The 19,885-nt window shown below is 44.5% G+C and overlaps 1 protein-coding gene across 1 annotated transcript; it reads right to left on the bottom strand.

Annotated features, from left to right (window-relative positions):
• Positions 1-15,584: 15,584 nt before the first annotated feature.
• On the bottom strand, positions 15,585-18,592 carry MSX1 (msh homeobox 1). Its single transcript, XM_074950147.1, has 2 exons — positions 18,007-18,592; positions 15,585-16,156 (listed from the first exon to the last, which is right to left on the bottom strand). The coding sequence occupies exons 1-2, from the start codon at positions 18,473-18,475 to the stop codon at positions 15,726-15,728; spliced, it is 900 nt and encodes a 299-aa protein (XP_074806248.1). The 5' UTR covers positions 18,476-18,592; the 3' UTR covers positions 15,585-15,725.
• Between the last annotated feature and the right edge of the window lie 1,293 nt (positions 18,593-19,885).

Here is a 19,885-nt window from a genome sequence, read left to right as displayed (position 1 = left end):
CAGGCACTGCAGCAGGAGATCTGAAATAGGAGATGGAGTCTTTCACCTCTAGGTCACTGGTTTCAATATGGCCCAAGTTAATAGTGACTGAAAGCCATTACTATCTGGTGGTTAGTCAGTGGCCTATGTGAAATGAGTTGGTGGTCTCAATTCTATTTGAGACTGACAGATGTCCATCGCATAGAAACCTCCTCTATAATTAGAACTAATTGTCAGTCTCAGCAAAAAGGCCACGGCTTGAGTGACCATGGAAACTAAGCTGCCTTCTCAAAGTTAAAGGTGCTTCAGCAAGAACAAGTTGGGGTGCTTTTCTGGGACAATCTGAGGTAGCTTGCATTGCTGATGTCTGTGTTGGATCTGTTCTTTGAATATCCTTAATCTACAAGCTCGTTGTCCAAAACGCTTTTCAGGAGTACTAAATTCACTTCATTTTTTATTTGTTTTGCTGAAGCCCCTTTCCCTGGTACACAACTTCCCACAGTCTGTGGTTATTTTAACAGCATTCATTCCACATGACATGAACCCTTGGGCATCCAGTTCAGAAGAGACATGTTGAGGAGGATCCTTGGCTGGTGTGAATTGTTACGGTTCCAGTGAAGCCGATAGAGCTCTGACATTTTATGCAAACTGAGCATCTACCCCACTAAGTTTGGTATATGTCAGTGATGAGGTTTGTATGGTTTGGGGACTTAAGGAATGGAGGCAGTGGTTTGGTCAGACCGAATGAGCATCAGGAAGTCCTGCCTTTTAACCTCGACTGCCACTGAATCATGGTATGGCCCTGGGTAAGCCACTGCATCTCTTGGCCTCCATTTTCCCAACTGTAACATAAGGATGAAATTTACATTTCTCACAGCAGTAGTGGAAGGAATAAAGAGGTAATGTTTGTACAACTCTTTGGAGAACGGGAAGTGAGAAATATTGATATCCATTTGCTACTGATTCCTTTTATTGCTCAGCTGTTCTGAAAATCTGAACAACATTTTAGCGAAGAGGAGAAACTCAATACAGGAAGAAATCCTCTTTCAATGCATTCTCACTTCACACACACAAAAAAAGCATAATTCTGTATAGTCCTCTATAGACTACAACATCTGACAGGTAATTTGTTTTGTAAAGACATTACAGACTACTAGTTTCTATTATTTTTATAGCTACCATAGTACATTCTACTTTAGCAGTTAACCAGCTGTAGCTGGACCCCAGTTGGACAGCAGATGGTGTCCTAATGTAACACTATCATATACTCAGAAGAATCTTTAACAAGCCTTTAAAATACCCCTTTATGTTTAGCCAGACAATGAAAATGAGTAACATTTTCAAACACCTAGGTGACTTAGAAACTTACATCACTTTTGAAAATGAGATTTAGGTACTTAAAACTTTTGAAGACGTTACCAGTATCTATTCTGACATTTAGTCATATTACTAACAGTGTAAGTAGTGCTTTTGAAAATCTCAATGGGCAGTCATCAAAACCCCATTTAAAGTCAATGGGAGTTAGCAACTTAATTCCCACTAGTGCCTGTGACATTCTTCTCCAGAGCATATGTTATTTATAATTAGAAATATGAAACTATGGGTGTACTTGTACTGTAAATTATTGTAAGCTCTCTGTGGCAGGGAATCTGTTGTGTTTACAGCACCTAGCACAATGGAGTCCTGGTTTCTGACAAATAAGCTTGTAACTTATATCTTGTTATAGAACTTCAACAGGGATGAGACCCCATGCTCTGCATCTCCCTAAGCCTCTAACAGGGGATGGAATCACTCCATAATTGCCCTGTTCTGTTCATTCCCTCTGAAGCATCTGGCATCTGCCACTGTCGGAAGACAGTATACTGGGCTAGATGGACCCTTGGTCTCACCCAGTATGGCTGTTCTTAGGTGCATATGCTTTAATTTAAAAACTGACAAATGAACACTGGTACTAAACTTACCCCTAAGAAATTATAGAGAGACATTACTAGTTTTGATTTCTGCAATTTTATGTTATATGAATCAATAGCCAAAAGCATTTTTATGTTATATGAATCAATTATATCTGCTGTGTATCCCAAGGAATCATTTTGCTAGCCATCCCCCCTCAAAAAAACCATGTATTGGAACTCTGAATAGTGGTGTAATCATGGTGGTGGACAGAAATCTGTCCCAACAAGAAGGAAGAGGGAGTAAAAAAATTATTCGCTGACCATGGGTTTGTGACATCTGGAAGTGGACAAGTAAAACAGGTAAGTACAGGCAGGCTCAGAACCTGTTTCTATATTACATGGCAGCAGATTCAAAAACAGGGTGACAAAAAACTAGCCTTCCTTTCTCCACTAATGATTTCCCATTCATATTGCTCACTGAATTGAGGTAGTGCCCAAGCTCTGATGCACTACTGAACAAGCTTGTGTAACTCAGCACTGGCTTATCATGAGTTTGCTAGCCCCACTTTGATTTGCTGTCATTAAGAAGGCAGAATTTATTTGAAACAGCTTTATCTTTCATGCTTGCAGTCTGACTGTGAAATCCTTGCCCGAGGTTATACAGCCATCATTTTGTCTGGCCAAACAAGTTATCTAATGAAGAATCATACACTGTTATTCATCTGATCATTTTACATGCCACTGAATCACACATCAAAGTTAAAGAAATAGTTCACACATCAACATGAAATCAGCTTTTTTTCATTGCAGTGGTTCTTGGAGTCCCGTCCCATTCCATTTCCTCTGCTCACATAATAAAACAATTGATCCTGCAGCCCCTGCTGATGTAAGCGGTGCCACTGACTTCAAGGAAATTACTCCTATGAATAGAGGCTGCAGGACTATATAGAAATAAGATAATCCTGGATATTTGAAGCCATACCTGAGCCATGGAAAATACAGAATTTTTTCAGCTTCTAAGAGTATGACTGAGGTCAAGATTATCAAAAAAGCATTTACATAACCTCAAAGGCAATAAAATGATGAAATCCAGAATCTGCTGGCTGAAGTGACTTGTAGGTCTTTGATTTATGGTCCTATTGGGTTCAGAGGGAACAAGTTCTACAGAGACCAGCCCCTCTAATCTGAATTTTACAAGAAGCGGATGTGCTAAAAGAAACAGAAAGCTAACAGGGCTTCTGGTTACATTTTCAGCCTGATTTATAGAGCTGTAAAACTCTGTATCAGGGAGCTCAGCTGACACCAATTTCTGGAGAGCTGTGAAGGTTTGTTTTCATCTGATTTTCCTTTGAGTTTTCTGGGCCTACTTCACTCACCATAGAGCCCAGTGCAATCTATGTCAGGAGTAAAGACAGTGGGGATGCAGGAGTTGCATAGAAGCTGGAGGTAAAGGTTGGAACGGAGCAAAACTGATATCAGAAACAAGCTGGGGATAAAAATGTAGCTTGGATCAGAGCTGATGATAGGACTGAGTCAAGCTGGAGTTGGGAACGGAAGCAGAAATGAGACTGGAGCAGATATCACCACATGAGGGTTGTGGACAATGAGATGAAAATGGTGCCAGGACCAGCTGCAGAACTGAACTGAGCTGGGGCAAGAGGTGGTCCCAGAGAGAAGACAAGAAACCAGATTCTGCTTTGCTGCAACAGTGAAAATCTAGAGTGACTCCACTGGCCTCAGTTCTACTTCAACAGAGCACCTCCTTGGTTACCTTAGTGTAAACTAAGTAGAATCTGGCTGGAGACGCTCTCATGGCAATGGAGGAAAGGTTGTGAAAATTAAGTTGAGGAAGAGCTGGAAAGATGTTCAGCTTTATGATCATACCTAAGGCCCTGATCCCACAACTCATTGCACACTGACAACTCCCTATGCCTGAAGGGGCCTCAATGAAGACAGTGGGGCTCTGAGCAAGCACAAGTGTCTGCCCACATCGTAGGTGTTGCAGGATTGGGGCCTAAGCTTTTTGTATATTAATTGGCATGTTACCATAAATGACATCTTCTCCTCAATTAAGATCTCAGGGAATATGTTATAAGGATATTATGCTGTTTTTTAAACAAACTTTATTTTAAAATCAAATACAAGAGCTACAATACATCTGTAGTATGACTATTCTAAATAGCTCAATAAGGTGTCAATAATTTCATTTACGATGTCAGAATAGAAAACATTTACTAGTCAAAAACAAAGTAAGTTTTCTTGAACCCATGAATACAGCTCTTAAAATGTAAGAATCTTCCAAGATTTACTTTGTCTATTTTAAAAATAGAAATGTAGAGATTTTTAATATGACTATAAAGTTACAAAAAACAGTCCAGAACCTGGAAACACTCATGTTCATCGGCAGTGTTACCCTACATGAGCAATTCCACTTAGTTCAGTGTGGCACACAAGATGGAGGTCAATGGTTATTCATGTCCATAAAGATATTCATGTGCATAAATCTCTGCAGGATTGAGGCCAAATACAATGCATACAAACACCCAAATAGGAGAAAAGGAAAATGGATACACCACTGTACTATAAAAAATTAAGTATACCTTATTCAAATTTCAAACAACTAAACCTTCAAGAACTGGTGTACTAACAGATATGGGCTGAGTGATGAAGGGTGGTCTAACCATCATAAAATGGAAAGAAGGAAAGTAGGTAAATAAAAAGATAAAATGACACTTATTGCCTTAGTCTCCCACTCACTGAACTGTTTACGCATAGCTGCTGTTCATAGGAAGTACACAGATAAGTAACAAAACATTCAAAAACAAAACAGAACATGGGGCCTAACCATTACACCAAGACAAAGATTGGGGCTCTTCATTTTGAGCCTGAGTTCATCCTCACCAAAATGTGTATGAGTTCATTAGGCCCATTGTATGGGCACTATGAATGCATGATGGATTTGGGTAAGGCAATCTGCTAATAGCTGGTATAGCATCTCTCTCTGTTGGGCTTATTTAGCCTGCAGAAGAGAAGAGTGAGGGGGGGATTTGATGGCCTTCAACTACCTGAAGGGGGGTTCCAAAGAGGATGGAGCTAGGCTGTTCTTAGCCGTGGCAGATGACAGAACAAGGAGCAATGGTCCCAAGTTGCAGTGGGGAAGGTCTAGATTGGATATTAGAAAAAAATATTTCACTAGGAGGGTGGTGGTGCAACCTCTATCCTTAGAGGTTCTTAAGGCCAGCTTGACAAAGCCCTGGCTGGGATGATTTAGCTGGGGTTGGCCCTGCTTTGAGCAGGGGGTTGGACTAGATGACCTCCTAAGGTCTCTTCCAACGCTAGTCTTCTATGAGTCAGCAGGCTTTTCTGCTGTGGTACAGACAAGAGGTTAGCCTTTTCAGGACTGGTATACAGACATATTATAGTGTTAAATCTGATAGCAGAGCAATAAAACCTCTAAAGGACCAATATTTACTAAAATCTGTATGTATGGATAATTTACTTTTAACAAAACAATTCTGAATATTGTCAATACCTCTCAAAGACAAGATATTCAGGGGGCATTTACCCAAATTTTAGTACTTGTTACTATTGCAAGTTCTATTGCAAAAATGTAATTTATTCATATGCACATGTGTTCCCGCAGGGCTCTTCTCTGGAAGGATTTACCCTTCTCAGACTCTGTGGGATGCTGTCCAAACTCTCTGTAAGGCACACAAACTTCTCAAAGTCTGGAAAACAAGTCATAGCCCCACAGTCTCCTTCAAACTTCTTTTGTATCTCTGCAAGGACAAGCTGCAACTACACACCCTGTCACACAATTCTAGTCCTCTTCTCTTCTGGTGGGCTGAGGGCACCTACAGTCTAAATCCAACAACTGCCGAAGTACCAGGAATACAATTCTTACAGCTGACCCTTCTGCGCCCTGTACTGCCCCACCACTGAGTATCCTAACTCCTCCCCAACCCCTTGGAGTTCCTTTTGGTTCCACTGTCAGTGACTCTGGGTGTGTCTTGCCAGGCTACTTGACCACAATGGAAATCAACTAAGCAGCTTCAAACAGCAGACCCAGTGCCCACCATGGGGATGATTCTGGCCCATCCAGCAGAGTCACCCTACCCAGCTCTGGTGAGTCTGTTGGCACACAGTTCCTCAAACCGAAGAGTAAGAACTGTGTTTCCTTCTCACTGTTTCTTCCCTTATTTACACCACTAAATACTGCGGTGCAAGCATGTGGACTACATGTGTATGGAGCATATTGCTCTGGAAGTTTACTAAGAGTTGCCAGTATTTACGATGCTGTTTCACCATTGTTTTCATGGTGTGTTTACCTTACCATCCTGGAGGCATGTTGCCCAAGCATGTTTGTGACTTACCCTGTGTTTTTTGGACAATTCCTGCTGCTGTTCCCTTACGAGAGTGCTCTATGTTGGTTTTCACCTCTCTGCTCTGCACCTTGTATTCTGACAATCACCACATGGTGTTGACTGGTTAGTAAGGCTGGCAGAGAACCAATTTAAAGGAACCTCCCCCCACCCACATATATCATTGCAGTTTGTTGTTAGCCCCTTTAAAAAAAAGTAAACTAACTAGGATGTGTGGGTGTAAACACCAAGATATTTATTAAACCATCAAAAGTTCTAAACAAGGTACACCAGAGGTGAACCAATTGGATAGGAACACAGGTAAAGCAAGGACCCCCACAACAGGTGACAAAGGTAAGTAAAGGGCCGATAGTATGCTGACTGTGACTGAGGGTAAATTCCCACCCCTGGGACGGGACCCAAGTAAGAGGATGGAGGATCAATGAACCACTACCATGTCTTGCAGCTCTGAGGACCCTCGCAAGAACAGGACAGCTCCAGACTCCATCCGGGTAGGTGGAACCCACAAGGAAGGAGTTCTGTTGATAAATTTAAGGCACAATGCAGCACTTGCATGTATTTCACAAGTGAGGCCTGATCCTGCATGTTTTTTCACTCGGGCCAATATTTCACTGAAGCCAACAGGAATATTGCCTGAAGAGGGATTAATCATTATAGGGTCAGAGCCTAATAGATGAAACAGAAAAGAGACACAACTAATTTGTATAGCATCATCCCATCCACTGAAATGTTGCACATTCTGCCTTTTCTTTATGTGAAAGCTTTTTAGAACACGAGCCAACGTCACTTATCTGCACCCAGAAAGCATGTCCCTACGGGGTCAATACTGGTGAATGCTGCCAGCAAGTTGTGTCCTATACTGAATGCAGTAATTACAGAGATGCAATTTTCCAGTAGTGCTTGACAGAATAGATCAAAGGCACAGAAACGGTTTCTGGATATTGAAAAGATAAACTTCTGATACTAACTGATGTGTCCTTTGGTTTTTATTACAGTTCAGTGTAAACAGATTCTGCTGATTTCTAAAGTATGTGTTTAAGTCTGTCAGAGTGTGTATGTTACTGGAGTGCTATCTACACAGTAAATGTTGATGTTTATCATAGTGCATTAATACTTGTTTCAGTGGGCATTGTGACAAATATTTTAAATGAAAATATACACTTCACATATGTGGTGTGTGCATACATATGAAAATCTTTATATACGCACCAACACTCATATGAATTAAATGAAAAACTCCTTAAGTGGTTTCGCAACCAACCCACCACAATTCACCCATACACTCACACACATTGGGCTCTGTTTAACTTTCACATAAGCAGCTCAACTCCACCATCTACAGTGAAGTTGCACAAGTTTATGAATCTGATCCAAAGCCTGCTAAAGTTCATGGAATGACTCCATTGGATTTTGGATCAGGCTCAAAGCCAGTGATGAATTTGTCTCTCACCAACAGAAGTTGGTTCAATAAGAGATACTAACTCATCCACCTTGTCTCTCACATGTATTATAGCATTCACTACTAGTAAACTCTAGATAAACTGAGATCCTAATCCCAATAGTTTATAATGTTTTCAAACTAATTCCTCTTAGAATGAAAATGTCTGTTTGGTTTCAGTCCCAAATTCTATTTTAAAATAATGTATTTTATTTCTTTATTTTGACAATAGATTCCCTCTTGTTTAATGTTATGAAAGCTTGGGGGAAAAAAATCACTGTCCTGTCTATTTCAAGTGAAATTTTTGGGCACATGTAACTCAAAAGCAAATGCAGTTAGGAACGTCAAACCTACCTGGTTTTATACTCCTCTTTGAGGAAGGAAAAATCATGTACATTGAAGAAAATTATTTTAAAACTATGCATGTTCTAAAGTTACATGTCCATCACACCTTTCTATTCCCCACCCCAATGGTTTTGGCCTGGATTAGTTTTAAAATGAACATATTTAAAGATGCATTTGCTATGGAATTTCTTTATTAGGATACCTTTGCTAAGGCCTCCAGAGCAAAAGACAAGTTTGTTAAGGATGCTTCAGTTAATTGTAGTTCAGGTATCCTAGTGGTTAATAAAAACCACAATTAAGGAGACTTCATATTAGGATCCATTTGTAACTCTGTCCCTCAGTTCAGGATGCAACCGTTCAGAATAAATCAAATACTCATTTAGCAACGCTGATGTGAAGGATGCCTTAGTTAAATATTCCTAAATTAAAGATGTCTTAAGCTCTAAATTTCAGAGCTTTGAGTTTAGATACTGGCTCATCAGATAAAGGTACTTCAGTTAAATATACGTCAGTTAAAGCTAAGTCGCTAACGTTATTTAGCAGTGCTTATCTCTAAATAAAGTCTGCATTCAAATTACTATTCATGTTGTTATCATTGTTATCTAATATTATTTACCTAGCACTTATACAGTGCTTTGCATGTTCATGCTATTGTACAGACCACACCATAATGGTTCTTTCTGGCTTTAAAGTCTGTTACTCTATGAAGGTCTGTTGTCTATTCCACATTTAACTCAATTCCAAGGCACAAGTATTTTGTAATCCTGCTTTCTTTTTTAAAAACAAACTTCAATGCATACTATTTATGTAATCTATCACCAAAATAGAGGATGGACAATACAGCAGAATTAGAAATCTTGGACCAGATTATCTGCTAATGTAAATGGATGCAGCTCTATTCGCATAAATGTGTTTCATCCACTGGCACTGACAGAGAATTTAGGCCCAGATCATCAAAGATATTTAGGTTCCTAACTTCCATTGAAATAAATGGGAGTTAGATGCATAATACCTTTTGAGAATGTGGGCCTTAGCCCTTTAATTTTTCAAATATCTCAGCTATATTTCTGAACTAACATTAGCTGATCTTTGCATATAATGTCAAACATACACCCTTATATAATTACATGAAATGGAATTAGTATTTTTCACCCCCTCTGATCTTTTTAAAACAATTATCTCCCCCCTTCCTGAGAATTTTCAGACCCCACTTACATCTTTTCCAATTCTTTTAATTTTTTCTACCCCTTGCTACCAGGGTGCTTTCAACAACCGTAAATCTTCCATTTTCTCTTCCACTCCAAATGGTTTGTGGAGAACAAAATGCATAAAGTAATTGTCTTAAAGTATATCCATTTAATTGCACCTTTAAAACTTGCATCCTTAGGTTCCAGACCTGGGAGATGCTGATCCCCCTAAAAGCAGCTGAACACCCTAAGCTCCCATTGGCTTTAGTACAGAGGTCCCCAAACTGAGAGACACCTCCCCCCCCACCCCCAGGGGGAGCAAAGAAGAACGTTCATGGGGAGGGGGCTGCAGCAGAGCACAGGCCAGCTTCCACTCTCAGCCTGGCCCCAACCCTGCCCCCCCACCCACAGCTCTACTCCCAGCCCCAGATCTGCCCCCAGCTGCAGCCCCATTACCCCTGTCCATGCTCCCCCCCAGAGCCCTGGCTCCTGAGGGGACACAGACAGGGGTAATGGGGCTCACAACCATGCAAAGTTTAGGGGCCACTGCTTTAGTAGAAGTTGAAGATGCTCGGCCACTTTCAGATTTGGGTCCCTATTCCTGTGGAACATCCTTCCTAGTAAATCCAGCCATGCTAAATCAAATACATTTAGGGCCTAATCCTACAATGCTGATGTCAATAGGAGTGTGACATGGGCTGTACTCACCCCTGGACTGCACCACCTCCTGGCAGATCTGGGGATTAGCTCTGACAGAGCTATGCCCCTTCCAGTGGTCCCACTCAATCACTGTCTTTTCCTCTCTCTGTAGCCCCTCTCTCATTCCAGGAACTGCAGCCTCCTCTTCATGACTCAGCCCTCCAGCCAGGTCACTACATAGTTTCCCCTTTCAGGGGTACCAAAGTCCTTCTGCACAAACAGTTAGTCTGAGGCAGTCTTCTCCAGCACTGCCCTGATGGCTCCACTTCCCAAGTGGCCAGTAGGGGAACCCAGTCCCACTCCCTGCTCAGAGTTCCAGCTCAGGGACCCGCTAGACAGCAGCCATGGTCTGTTCCCTCCTGAAACTTGCTGCCTTTCCCTTAGCCTCTTTCATGACTTCCGGTTCTTGCAGTGCCTCTGGGTTTGCCAGCCCAAATTCCCTCCTCCTAGGGAGTAATTGCAGGCTATCTGCTCTAAATAGCTTCCAAAACACACCTCCCTTTTCCCAGACAGTGATTGTCAATTACTTCCCTATAGCATACCCCCTTTCTGTTGCCAGCTTCCTGGCTTTATAAACCCCATCCAGCTCCTCCCTCAGCTGGACTTCCTCAGCCAGCTAGGCCTTAGCACGCCCTGGCTCCAGGTGCAGTCTATAGGTTAATTGGCCTAATTTACCCCTTCAGGCGTTGCGTAGAGGGGACACCCCGTCACAAGGAGGTTCATTCAGAGCCTCAGACTCACAGGGTGTTTCTCTTACAATGAGAAGCTGTGAAATATATAACAATAGTTCCATTTAAATTCTCATCATTAAGCTTCAGAACCAACAACCTAGTGAGATGAAGGGGCAGGGCACATCACATCTGTCTAGAGCACAAATGCAGCTATGGTAGGTGACCCTGTTATAACACAGTTGTCTCCTTACTCCATTACAACACAGCTCCAATTGTAGTCAGGGGAGTCCTTAAATGTATTGCATTACCAGGAAAGTAAAATGGGTTGACCTGGTTAGGGAACACTGTTAGTTGGAATCATGTTGTAACCCAGTCAGTGGCCAGCTGCACTGTATATTGAAGTCACTGATACAGCCATATGTGTAATATGTTAATATTTATTATTTGTTGTATAGATGGGCCCTCAGAGCTATAGCTCCAGTTTCACTGACTATACACTTACAATAAATTTTTCAAAAGTGCCTAAATGACTTAGGAGCTTAAGTCTCATTTTCAGTAGTGACTTTGGCCTTGTCTACATACAAAAACTCTACTGGTTTAACTATACCAGTACAAGCCCCCTAGTGTCGGTGCAGTTCTGTGGGTATAAGGACACACAACTATTTTGATAGAAAAACGATACTTCTAACAAGAATAGTTAAACTGGTACAAGAACTGTGTGTAGTCATGTGGGCTCCTAAATACCTAAGCGCTTCCGAAACTTTTACCCAACATGTCATCCGGGTCACATTCAGAGGGACTAGACACTAAACTGCATTTCAACTTCAATCTTAAATTCTGCAAGAAACTTTGAAATGACCAGAAATTCACTAAACACCATTAAACCATGCTCTAGTGGGGCACTTCTTCAGCAGGTTTTTCCAGTTGTTTGCTGTATGTGTAATGGGCAGTGTGATCCTAAATTTGGAGCAGCCTGCTTCCCTGCTTTTTTAATTTCACCTTGTGACAGGAGCCTTGAATTTTGGCTGTCCACTTTCTATGTGGACAAGCACGCTTTGGTGTTGGGGGGCGGGGGGTTGCACGTCGTTTTGAAAGTATGGAGATATATGCTGGTTGGTCACGTGTATTTAAAAGCTGAATTCTTGTGAGTATAATGTAGACATAAACAAAATACTGCAACTGGACTTCTTTCGGGGGGAAGATTTACCAAAATGGCTTCCTTTTTCGTTTGTTTACACTCCCCCTGGTCTGGCTACTGTGTGTATTATTTCCTCTGTAGAGATTTGCATTAACATGCTACTTCTTACATGGGAGGCGCCCTCTCGGGCTTTGTCTGGTTTGCTTTCACTATAGCACAGTGCGGGGGGGGGCGAGGGGGGTCTTACATGCAGTGTTCTATAGTTGGGGGATTTGCGGGGAAATCTCCTTGTGTTCCGTACGTTGGGTGTGCATAGCCTCCATCGATATGCGTGGGGATAGGCTGTTTGTGTGAGAGGGGATTGACTGGCGGGAGGAGAGATATTAAGCAACTTTGCTTTGGCTACTCTCTATCCTTGGGGCTGCGTGGCGCCAGCACCCTCAAGTTGAAAGGAAAACAGCCATTCTCATTTCCAACTGCCCACTGAGATCCTTAAGGCGACAAAGACACCAAAGTGAGTTTTATTTGCTGGTAAGCCAGAGGGAAGAGAAAAGAAAAGCCAATCCCCCCTTAAAAAGAGCCGACAAATCCTTTTTGCTCTTTTGTGTGAGCTTTTCCTATTCACATGGCGCGTTCATCCGTGTGATTCCCAACTTATTGTCATTAGTTAGTTATTAATTGTTCTCATCTGGGTTTAATTGAGCAACCAGGGACTTTACCCCAAGGGTCGGGGCCGGGGGACCTAAAGCACAGACGCGGACTCGTTGCTTCAGAGATCCACCCCAAGTTGGCACAGTGTAAAAAACAACAACAACAAAAACGAGAGAGATGAAAGGGCATGGCTCTGATGTCAAAGCTCAGCGCTCTTTGGGTGGTAATTAATTTAATATCCACCCAGAGGTGCAGGCAAAGGTGAGGGTGGCAGGCAGCCCCTGCTTTGCCAGAAGCAAACAGTGTGTGTTGCCTGAAGACCTGGGGGTGACTCCTGCCGTCTGATCCTCTGAAAGGCCCTTCTCAAGGTGAATTCTGGTACGAGATCTAATCTCACAGGGGGCAGCGTTATCCCAGGCCACTCTCTTGGAGCCGGAACGTGGGAAATCGCCAGCATCTCGGTGTGTCTCGCCACCGTGCAGGGCTCTGCCCTGTTGTCGTTATTGCAGCCGCTGTCGTTTTCACAAAGCGGAGAAAAGAAAGGACAAGAAGACGGGCGCGCAAGAAAAAGGAAAATAGCGGGGGGGCGGGGATGAGGAGAAAGATGAGAGCGGGGAGATTAAAAGAGCAAGCGCTGGAGAGAGTGGCAAGGCGCAGGTATGTAGTGCTGAGTTACTGAAAGCATCATTGATAGTTAGAAGATGATAAAAGTCTCGCCCACAGCTACAGTCTCGCTGGAGCCATGTTGTGCCTGCAGAAGATTGCTCGGGCTCATTACAGCAATTATTTCTCTTCTAACTTTGCCTCAACCTTCATGTTTTGAATTGCTGGCAAGGCGAGCAGGGGAAAGCCCGGTGCCATTGCTTGGACGTAAAGACAAAACGAGAGAGAGAGAGAGAGAAAAGTCTTTGCCTAACGGTCCTTCCCAACCCGAAATCAGATTGAGTGGCACGGTTAGAGAGGAATTTATGGGGAGCATTCATGTCAAAGCAACAATGGGCCCGTGTAGCGGGGGACTTCATTGTACTGAAACGCGGGAGGATCTTGGGGGTTGAGCTCGAGTCTGTTGGTCCCAGCCGAAATGCTTCCCTACGGCCAGAGGGTCCCCTATTTGTTCCAAGCTCTGCGTCCACAGGGAGAAGAACAGCCTCATGCTTGTGACCTTCGCGCTGGGCAAGCGGTGTGGTAGGTTTTGCTTTACAATACCAAATAGCTGCGTGCGATCGCCCGGAGTTGGCCCAGGGATGATTTACACCAGTTCCCCCGCGGTAACTGAACACCTTTAATATCGCTAATATTTTCTTGAGGGTAATTTTGACAAGTCCAGACTTCAATCAAAGCCGGTTTGAAATTGACCTTTGTAAGAGTTACGGAGTCCAGAGAACCTGAGGGCTGGGGGTGGGGGGGTCCCCCCAGCTCTCCAGGCGCCAGTGCGAAGCTGAACTTCAATCCTACAGGGCCCAAGGGCAGAATTCCTGAGCTGCTAGCTGTCCCCACCCCTTTCCTTTAAGAGACTTGCGTCCCTAACCCCACCTCCCACCCGCAATGCAAGGTCTGTCCCCTCCACTTCCCAGTCCCCAGCCCGCCTGCTGGCTTTCACCACTGATCGCGCTGCCCACCCAGTCACCCAGCATAAGGCCTGGAGATGTCCAGTGCCCCTCTATACACCGAACCGGCCTTGCCCCTCAACCCAATGTCCCGTCTCCCTCCCCACACACACTAGGCCGGACTGGATCCTATCCTTTATCTCTGCAATGTTCCCCCACTTAGCACACCGAGTTACCTACATCCTCGGAGTAACTCCAATAGCTTTCAACCAGAAACTGAATAGAGCCCCCTGCACATTCCCCTCAACCCCATAGATCCTTCAAAGCCCCAAAGCCCAGCCTGGAGGAGAGGAAGCGGTAGCCCCATGTTCCCTGTGAAATGCCACCGACTTCTATTTTGCTTGTAGCCCCGATAACTTCAGATGAGAAACCAGCTTCGCCTTCAGAGCGCGTTAACACTCCCCCAATACTCTGGGAGTTTTGAACTAGACAAACTGCTCGGGATTGGGTTTTTTTAATCTCATCAGCAGCACTCGGGTTAGAAATGTAGCACCTACTTCACTTAATCGCACAGAAAATTGGGGCTCGTGAAATGTGAGGATACAGGGGAAATTATTCTGTTCAACTGGACTTTGAAATAATCTGGGACAAGAAAGGGAACACACTCGGTTCCTCAAGCAGTCAGCTGAGATCAGCATTCCCAGTGCATCTGACCTCTTCATTCCAGGATTCTGACAGTTACCGAGCAATTCATTTTCAGTCCCAATTGTTAGATGGGTCAGGATATTTCTTTCGCATCAGAGAAAAAGTGGGGGAACTTTTAAGTAAAATTCAAATAAATCCGGGAGTACACCCTAAAATATGTTACAGGCTGGGCAACACAGCACCATGTGGATAACCCTGGCGCAAGGAAAGTATTTTTCATGTGTGCTCGCTGCGGAATCTCATCTACACACTGATGTCTTGTTTGGGAGGAGAACAAATCCAATCCGTTAGCTCAGGTCTGGTGTGGAGACAAAGGGCAATCAACATACGGCAAGCACTGTAGCTTAAAATTAATTTATTTAACAAATATAGCTATAATATAAATGATAATAAAATTTCAAATATACAGTATATTACATAGTACACAGGGCCCCTTCCAAAGGAGCAGTTGGAGGAAGAAACACAGATAACAGACAGCGCTGTTAAATGAATACGGAGAGACTATTGTACATTTTGTCTCTTTCTTGCGTAAGAGAGAGAAAAGTGTTCCTGGCATTCAGCCTTTGTCATTTCAATTCCAAGCCAACCCTTCCCAAATAACGCAGTGGTCTATCCCCAAACTCTTAGCTCTGCCTGCATGTCTCGGAATTAACCTGGGAAGGAATCACAGGGCTTGGAGCCACGGCCCCTTGTCTGAGCTGGAAGGATGGTTGATGTTTTCGGTTTCTCCTGGTTTGGGGATCTGAGGGAGGAGCAGCTTGTGGAAACCACTGGCGAGATCGGATCAACGTTTAAACGCAGGGAGGGTGCCGAAGAATAAAGAGCTAAAAGAGGCAAACAAAGCCAGACTTGACCGTGGAGCCCGGTGGCTGGAAGTCTCTGCAAAGGGGCTGTTAGGAACTTCGCGGAGTGTGAGGAGCGTGGAACCGGGGCGAGAGGCGAAAGGGGTGGGGGGGGTGCTTGAAAGCCAAGCTGAGGGTTGGTGGGGACAAGATGGCTAGGCAGGGACAGGAGCTGGCCCGCTGGCTTTTGAGGGAGGGGGCGCCCCAGCCAGGCTGCTGTCGGGTGGGTTCCGTGTGCCCCGCTGCGCTCTATGTGAGGTGGTACATGCTGTATCCCACGTGAGCCGTGTACAGTCCCACGGGCGCCACTGGCAGCCCTGCCCGCTGGAAGGGGCTGGAGGCTCCGTACAGGGAAGCGCCCGCCACCGCCGGGCCGCCCAGAGGAAAGGAGATGCCGAAAGCGGCCGGGGGCAGCATGGGCTTGGCTGCCATCTTCAGCTTCTCCAGCTCGGCCTCCTGTAGTCTCTTGGCCTTGGCGCGCCGGTTCTGGAACCAGATCTTCACCTGGGTCTCGGTGAGGCTCAGCGAGCTGGAGAACTCCGCTCGCTCGGCGATGGACAGATACTGCTTCTGCCGAAACTTCCTCTCCAGGGCCAGCAGCTGCGCCGTGGTGAACGGGGTCCGAGGCTTCCTGTTGGTCTTGTGCTTGCGCAGGGTGCAGGCCGGGGGGCTCAGCCGCCCTGGGGGGAGGGAGAAGGGGCAACAAGGACCAAAACAAAAAGCCAACTGGTTATCAGCACATCGCACCTGGCACGAGGCAATGCTGCAGAGCCGCTACCGGGCGCAGGCTGCTAAATTCACAAGAGGTTCCCCCCCCCCCCCGCCACACACACGCATCAGGGAGGGGTGGGAAGAGGGGTTGAGTCTGGGGGCTCACATTCAGATCCTAGCCCCTGCCTAGATGCAGGGGGCTTTGGAGCGGGCCCATCTCCAATGTCTATAGCACTTTTGAAATGATCGCCCGCTTTCTGCGGAGCAGCGCTGTGTGTTTTTCAAAGAGTGTGTAACAAAGGGTTCAAAACTCTCCCCCCAAATGGTCACAGCCCCAGTGATGCTAACCAGTACCCACTGAGGGCTCATAGCTAGATCATCGATCCCCCTTCATATAAAGCAGCCGACAAAACGCTTTGCACTGGGACAGGTAGCCATATATCCTCAGTGTCCGCTTACTTTTTAAAATGTACAAGGACATAAAACGGGTGCCGGTGTTAGCCTAGGGCAGAGGGGGAAGACCCCCAAGAAAGTGTCTGTGTTGTCTTTTTTTTTTAATTGGACTAAATTAAAAAAACAAAACAGACAGGCCTTCTCAGGCTCACACCCTCTTCATTAGGCCCCTGGGAAAGAGATTAAGCATGTAATTAATTATGAGCTCTGAATTAGCACTCTGTCTCTCTATTGCCCTTCATATCCTTCTGCTTCCTGTGGCCTAATTTAAAATGTAAAAGAGACTCTTCCGAACCCTAGCCTGTTTTATTTTGAGTTAAAAATACTTCTGCTAATTTTGTAATATAAAAAAATGAAAGCCACAAAAATATGCACACAACTCACTTTTGGAGACTGTCCTCTCTCAAGGGCCTTTGAACGAGTTTCACCGTGCTGAACTCTATACGGCAACATGGGTATACATCAAATTCTGCTCGTTTTATTTAGTAAGGGGAGCAGAATTGGGCCCACAAAGAACCAGAGATAGAATCCTCTGTACTGAATTTCTGGAACTCTGCACAATAATTAGACATGATTTTTTCATCTAAATGGAGCTCATCCGGTTTGATATTTTTAGAATTTTACTTATATCAAGAATAAAGCGGGGGAAAAAAATCTAAAATTGCAGATTTACGTACTTTCAAAATAAAACGCTTGCAATTACCGAGCCTGCACTCATGACGCCTGTAACGAGTCCCAGGACTGAAGCATCAGGATTGAAGAACCTGATCTCTATGTGTATCGCTACAAAATAATACAAACCACTTTCAACAAGAACACCACTGAGCTGAAGCCATGATTGGAGAATGTGTATGGTTCGTTCAAATCAAAACTTGAAATGACATACGCAATCAAGTATTTTTCCCCCAAACAACGTTTGGTAGGAGACATTTCAATTCCCCCTTTACATTTGAAACTCTGAAGCCATCTTCTGCCATTAGAAACGTTTTAAATTTTTTTTTTTTTGAAAGAAAGCATATTAAACGTGCTGGGGAAAGAAATTGCACGGGAATTTCAGTATAACTAAGTTCGCTTAAGCGGAACTCCAGTTCTAGTGATCTACAAGGACTGTCCCAAACTGATTCAACACAATGCGATGTGCAAATAGCTTTTGGGGAGCTTTTGCTTTTTGTTGGGGGGTGGGGAGACGAAGGGAAATAGCGGCTTCTTTGTAATGAAATTTAAAACTAAGAGTCCCAAACATCAGTCCTGTGGAATTCCCTGTGATCGGGACTCTGGAGTTTGCGTTCTAGTGCGCACAACATACACGGCACATTGCTGTATTTACACATTCAATTTAGCCACACGAATCGGATCTCCTACTTACTAGGGGGAGGTGGGGAGAACCTGGCGTTCTGCATCCAGGCCGTCCTCTCTTGCTTCTCCGGGCTTTCCGATTTGACAAGTGCATCTTCGGGCAATTTTACTAGTCCCCCAACAGGAAAATGGCTGTTGATCTGCAGCGGGGAAGCCGGCGTCTCTGCTGCCACCGATAAGGATCCCACCCTGGGACTGAGGGTCTGATGAGTGGAAGTCCCAGCAGCCTGGGGCACTGCCCCTTCGGGGCTGGTGGCGATGCTCTCTCTGGCCCCCGGCTTCCTGTGATCAGCCATGAGCGCCTCCACGCTGAAAGGCAGGAGGGACGGGGACACTTTGGGCTTGTCACCCTCCTCCTCTCCTCCCATCGCCGCCACGCTCGCCTGGATGCAGCTGCTGGGCTTGCTGAAAGCAGACGCAGGAGACTCCTCGATTTTGACCCCGAGCTGTACAGTAGTCATATCAACACCGGGGGCCATGCAGAGGCAGTCCTCCTTCCCGACCTGAGCGCTGAGCCGCGGCAGCCGCCGTTCATGGGGGTTGTGACCAGCCAGTGCAGCAGCGACTTCTTCGCGTCGCTTTCGGGGCGTTGGGCACTTTTCAGCCGCGGCTCCCGGCTGGACTTGTTAATAAGGCCCAGCGAACTCCAGAGCTGTCCAACCAGCGCGCAGAGGGGAGGAACGGCCGCTTCCCATTGGACGCGGCGCGGGACTTCGCTACTATCAACAGGCCGCTGCCTTCTTGCTCCCCCTGAACCGCGAGGATGTTAGTGGGAAACTTTCCTCTGGAGTAAATTCTGTGCCCGTCTCTTGTCTTTTGCAAGAATGGCTCCTATTCAAGCCGCTTGCGTTCCATTCACTCCGGGGTTTTGTTTGTTTGGTTTTGTTTTTACTGCAATGGAAATTCTCTGAGCTGCACATTTCTAACCCCCAGATTGTTTTTTCAATGTAAGGAACATGGCCGTTGATGCGATACAAATACACGTCTTGTTGTTGGGTTTGTTTTTAAAGCTATGGCAATGAGAAATATAACATCAACTCCCACGTATAAAAGTACCCTCCGGGTTCATGTCCAATAAGCGCCCGGGGCGCATTGTGAAGAGTAGAAAAGATCCAAAGGGATAATATGTGGATATATTAATACACTCCTGAAACTAAGTCCAATTTTGTTTGTTATTGACATAAAAAATGTTAACATAAACAAAACACCGGGCTGCCAGTAGTGTGACCTCACAATGTGAGTCCTTATATAGACTCCATCAGCTGTCTGCCCGTTTAAAACACGGAGAGTATTTAAATGAGCACACATCGTGTAACAGGCAGTGTTTACATGTATACATGTCTGTACGCATATACATATATAGTTGAAGTATGGTATATTTCATTCAATAAATATGTCTGGATGGGCAGATACAGTAACATAAAATAAAATATGCATTCATGTGAAAAGAAACCCTAAGTTTCTCGACCCATTAAAGACTTGGCTATTTTGTTTTGTAACTTTGTTTTATGATCCCTTATCCTTGTGCCCAGGACGGATGTGCAGTAAAGCTGAGCAGCCCTCTAATACTGTGATTGGCCACTCGCTGAGAAAAGTTTATTGATAGCTGCAGGGCTCTAATCTCCTAGAAACACAAGAGGCTCTTGCAGTCATTTAAGGGGAATTATCTAATCGGAGAGGGACAGCGAATTCCCTTTCATTTTAACTGGATCCAATAAAACGTGTAGGTTATGAGCATATAGATTATGAAATGAATTGATATAATGGAAATTTTATTATCCGATACGTGACAGATCTGTTTGATATGAATTATCATGTATATGCACATATAAGATAATTCATTTATGCATCCATATCTGTACAAATCATCTTTAAATAAAGGAACTTAT

The sequence above is a fragment of the Natator depressus genome, chromosome 4 (assembly GCF_965152275.1).
Source record: "Natator depressus isolate rNatDep1 chromosome 4, rNatDep2.hap1, whole genome shotgun sequence".
Lineage (NCBI taxonomy): Eukaryota > Metazoa > Chordata > Testudines > Cheloniidae > Natator > Natator depressus.
Note: the sequence above shows the minus strand (reverse complement) of the source record. Positions and strands in the feature narration are given on the sequence as shown.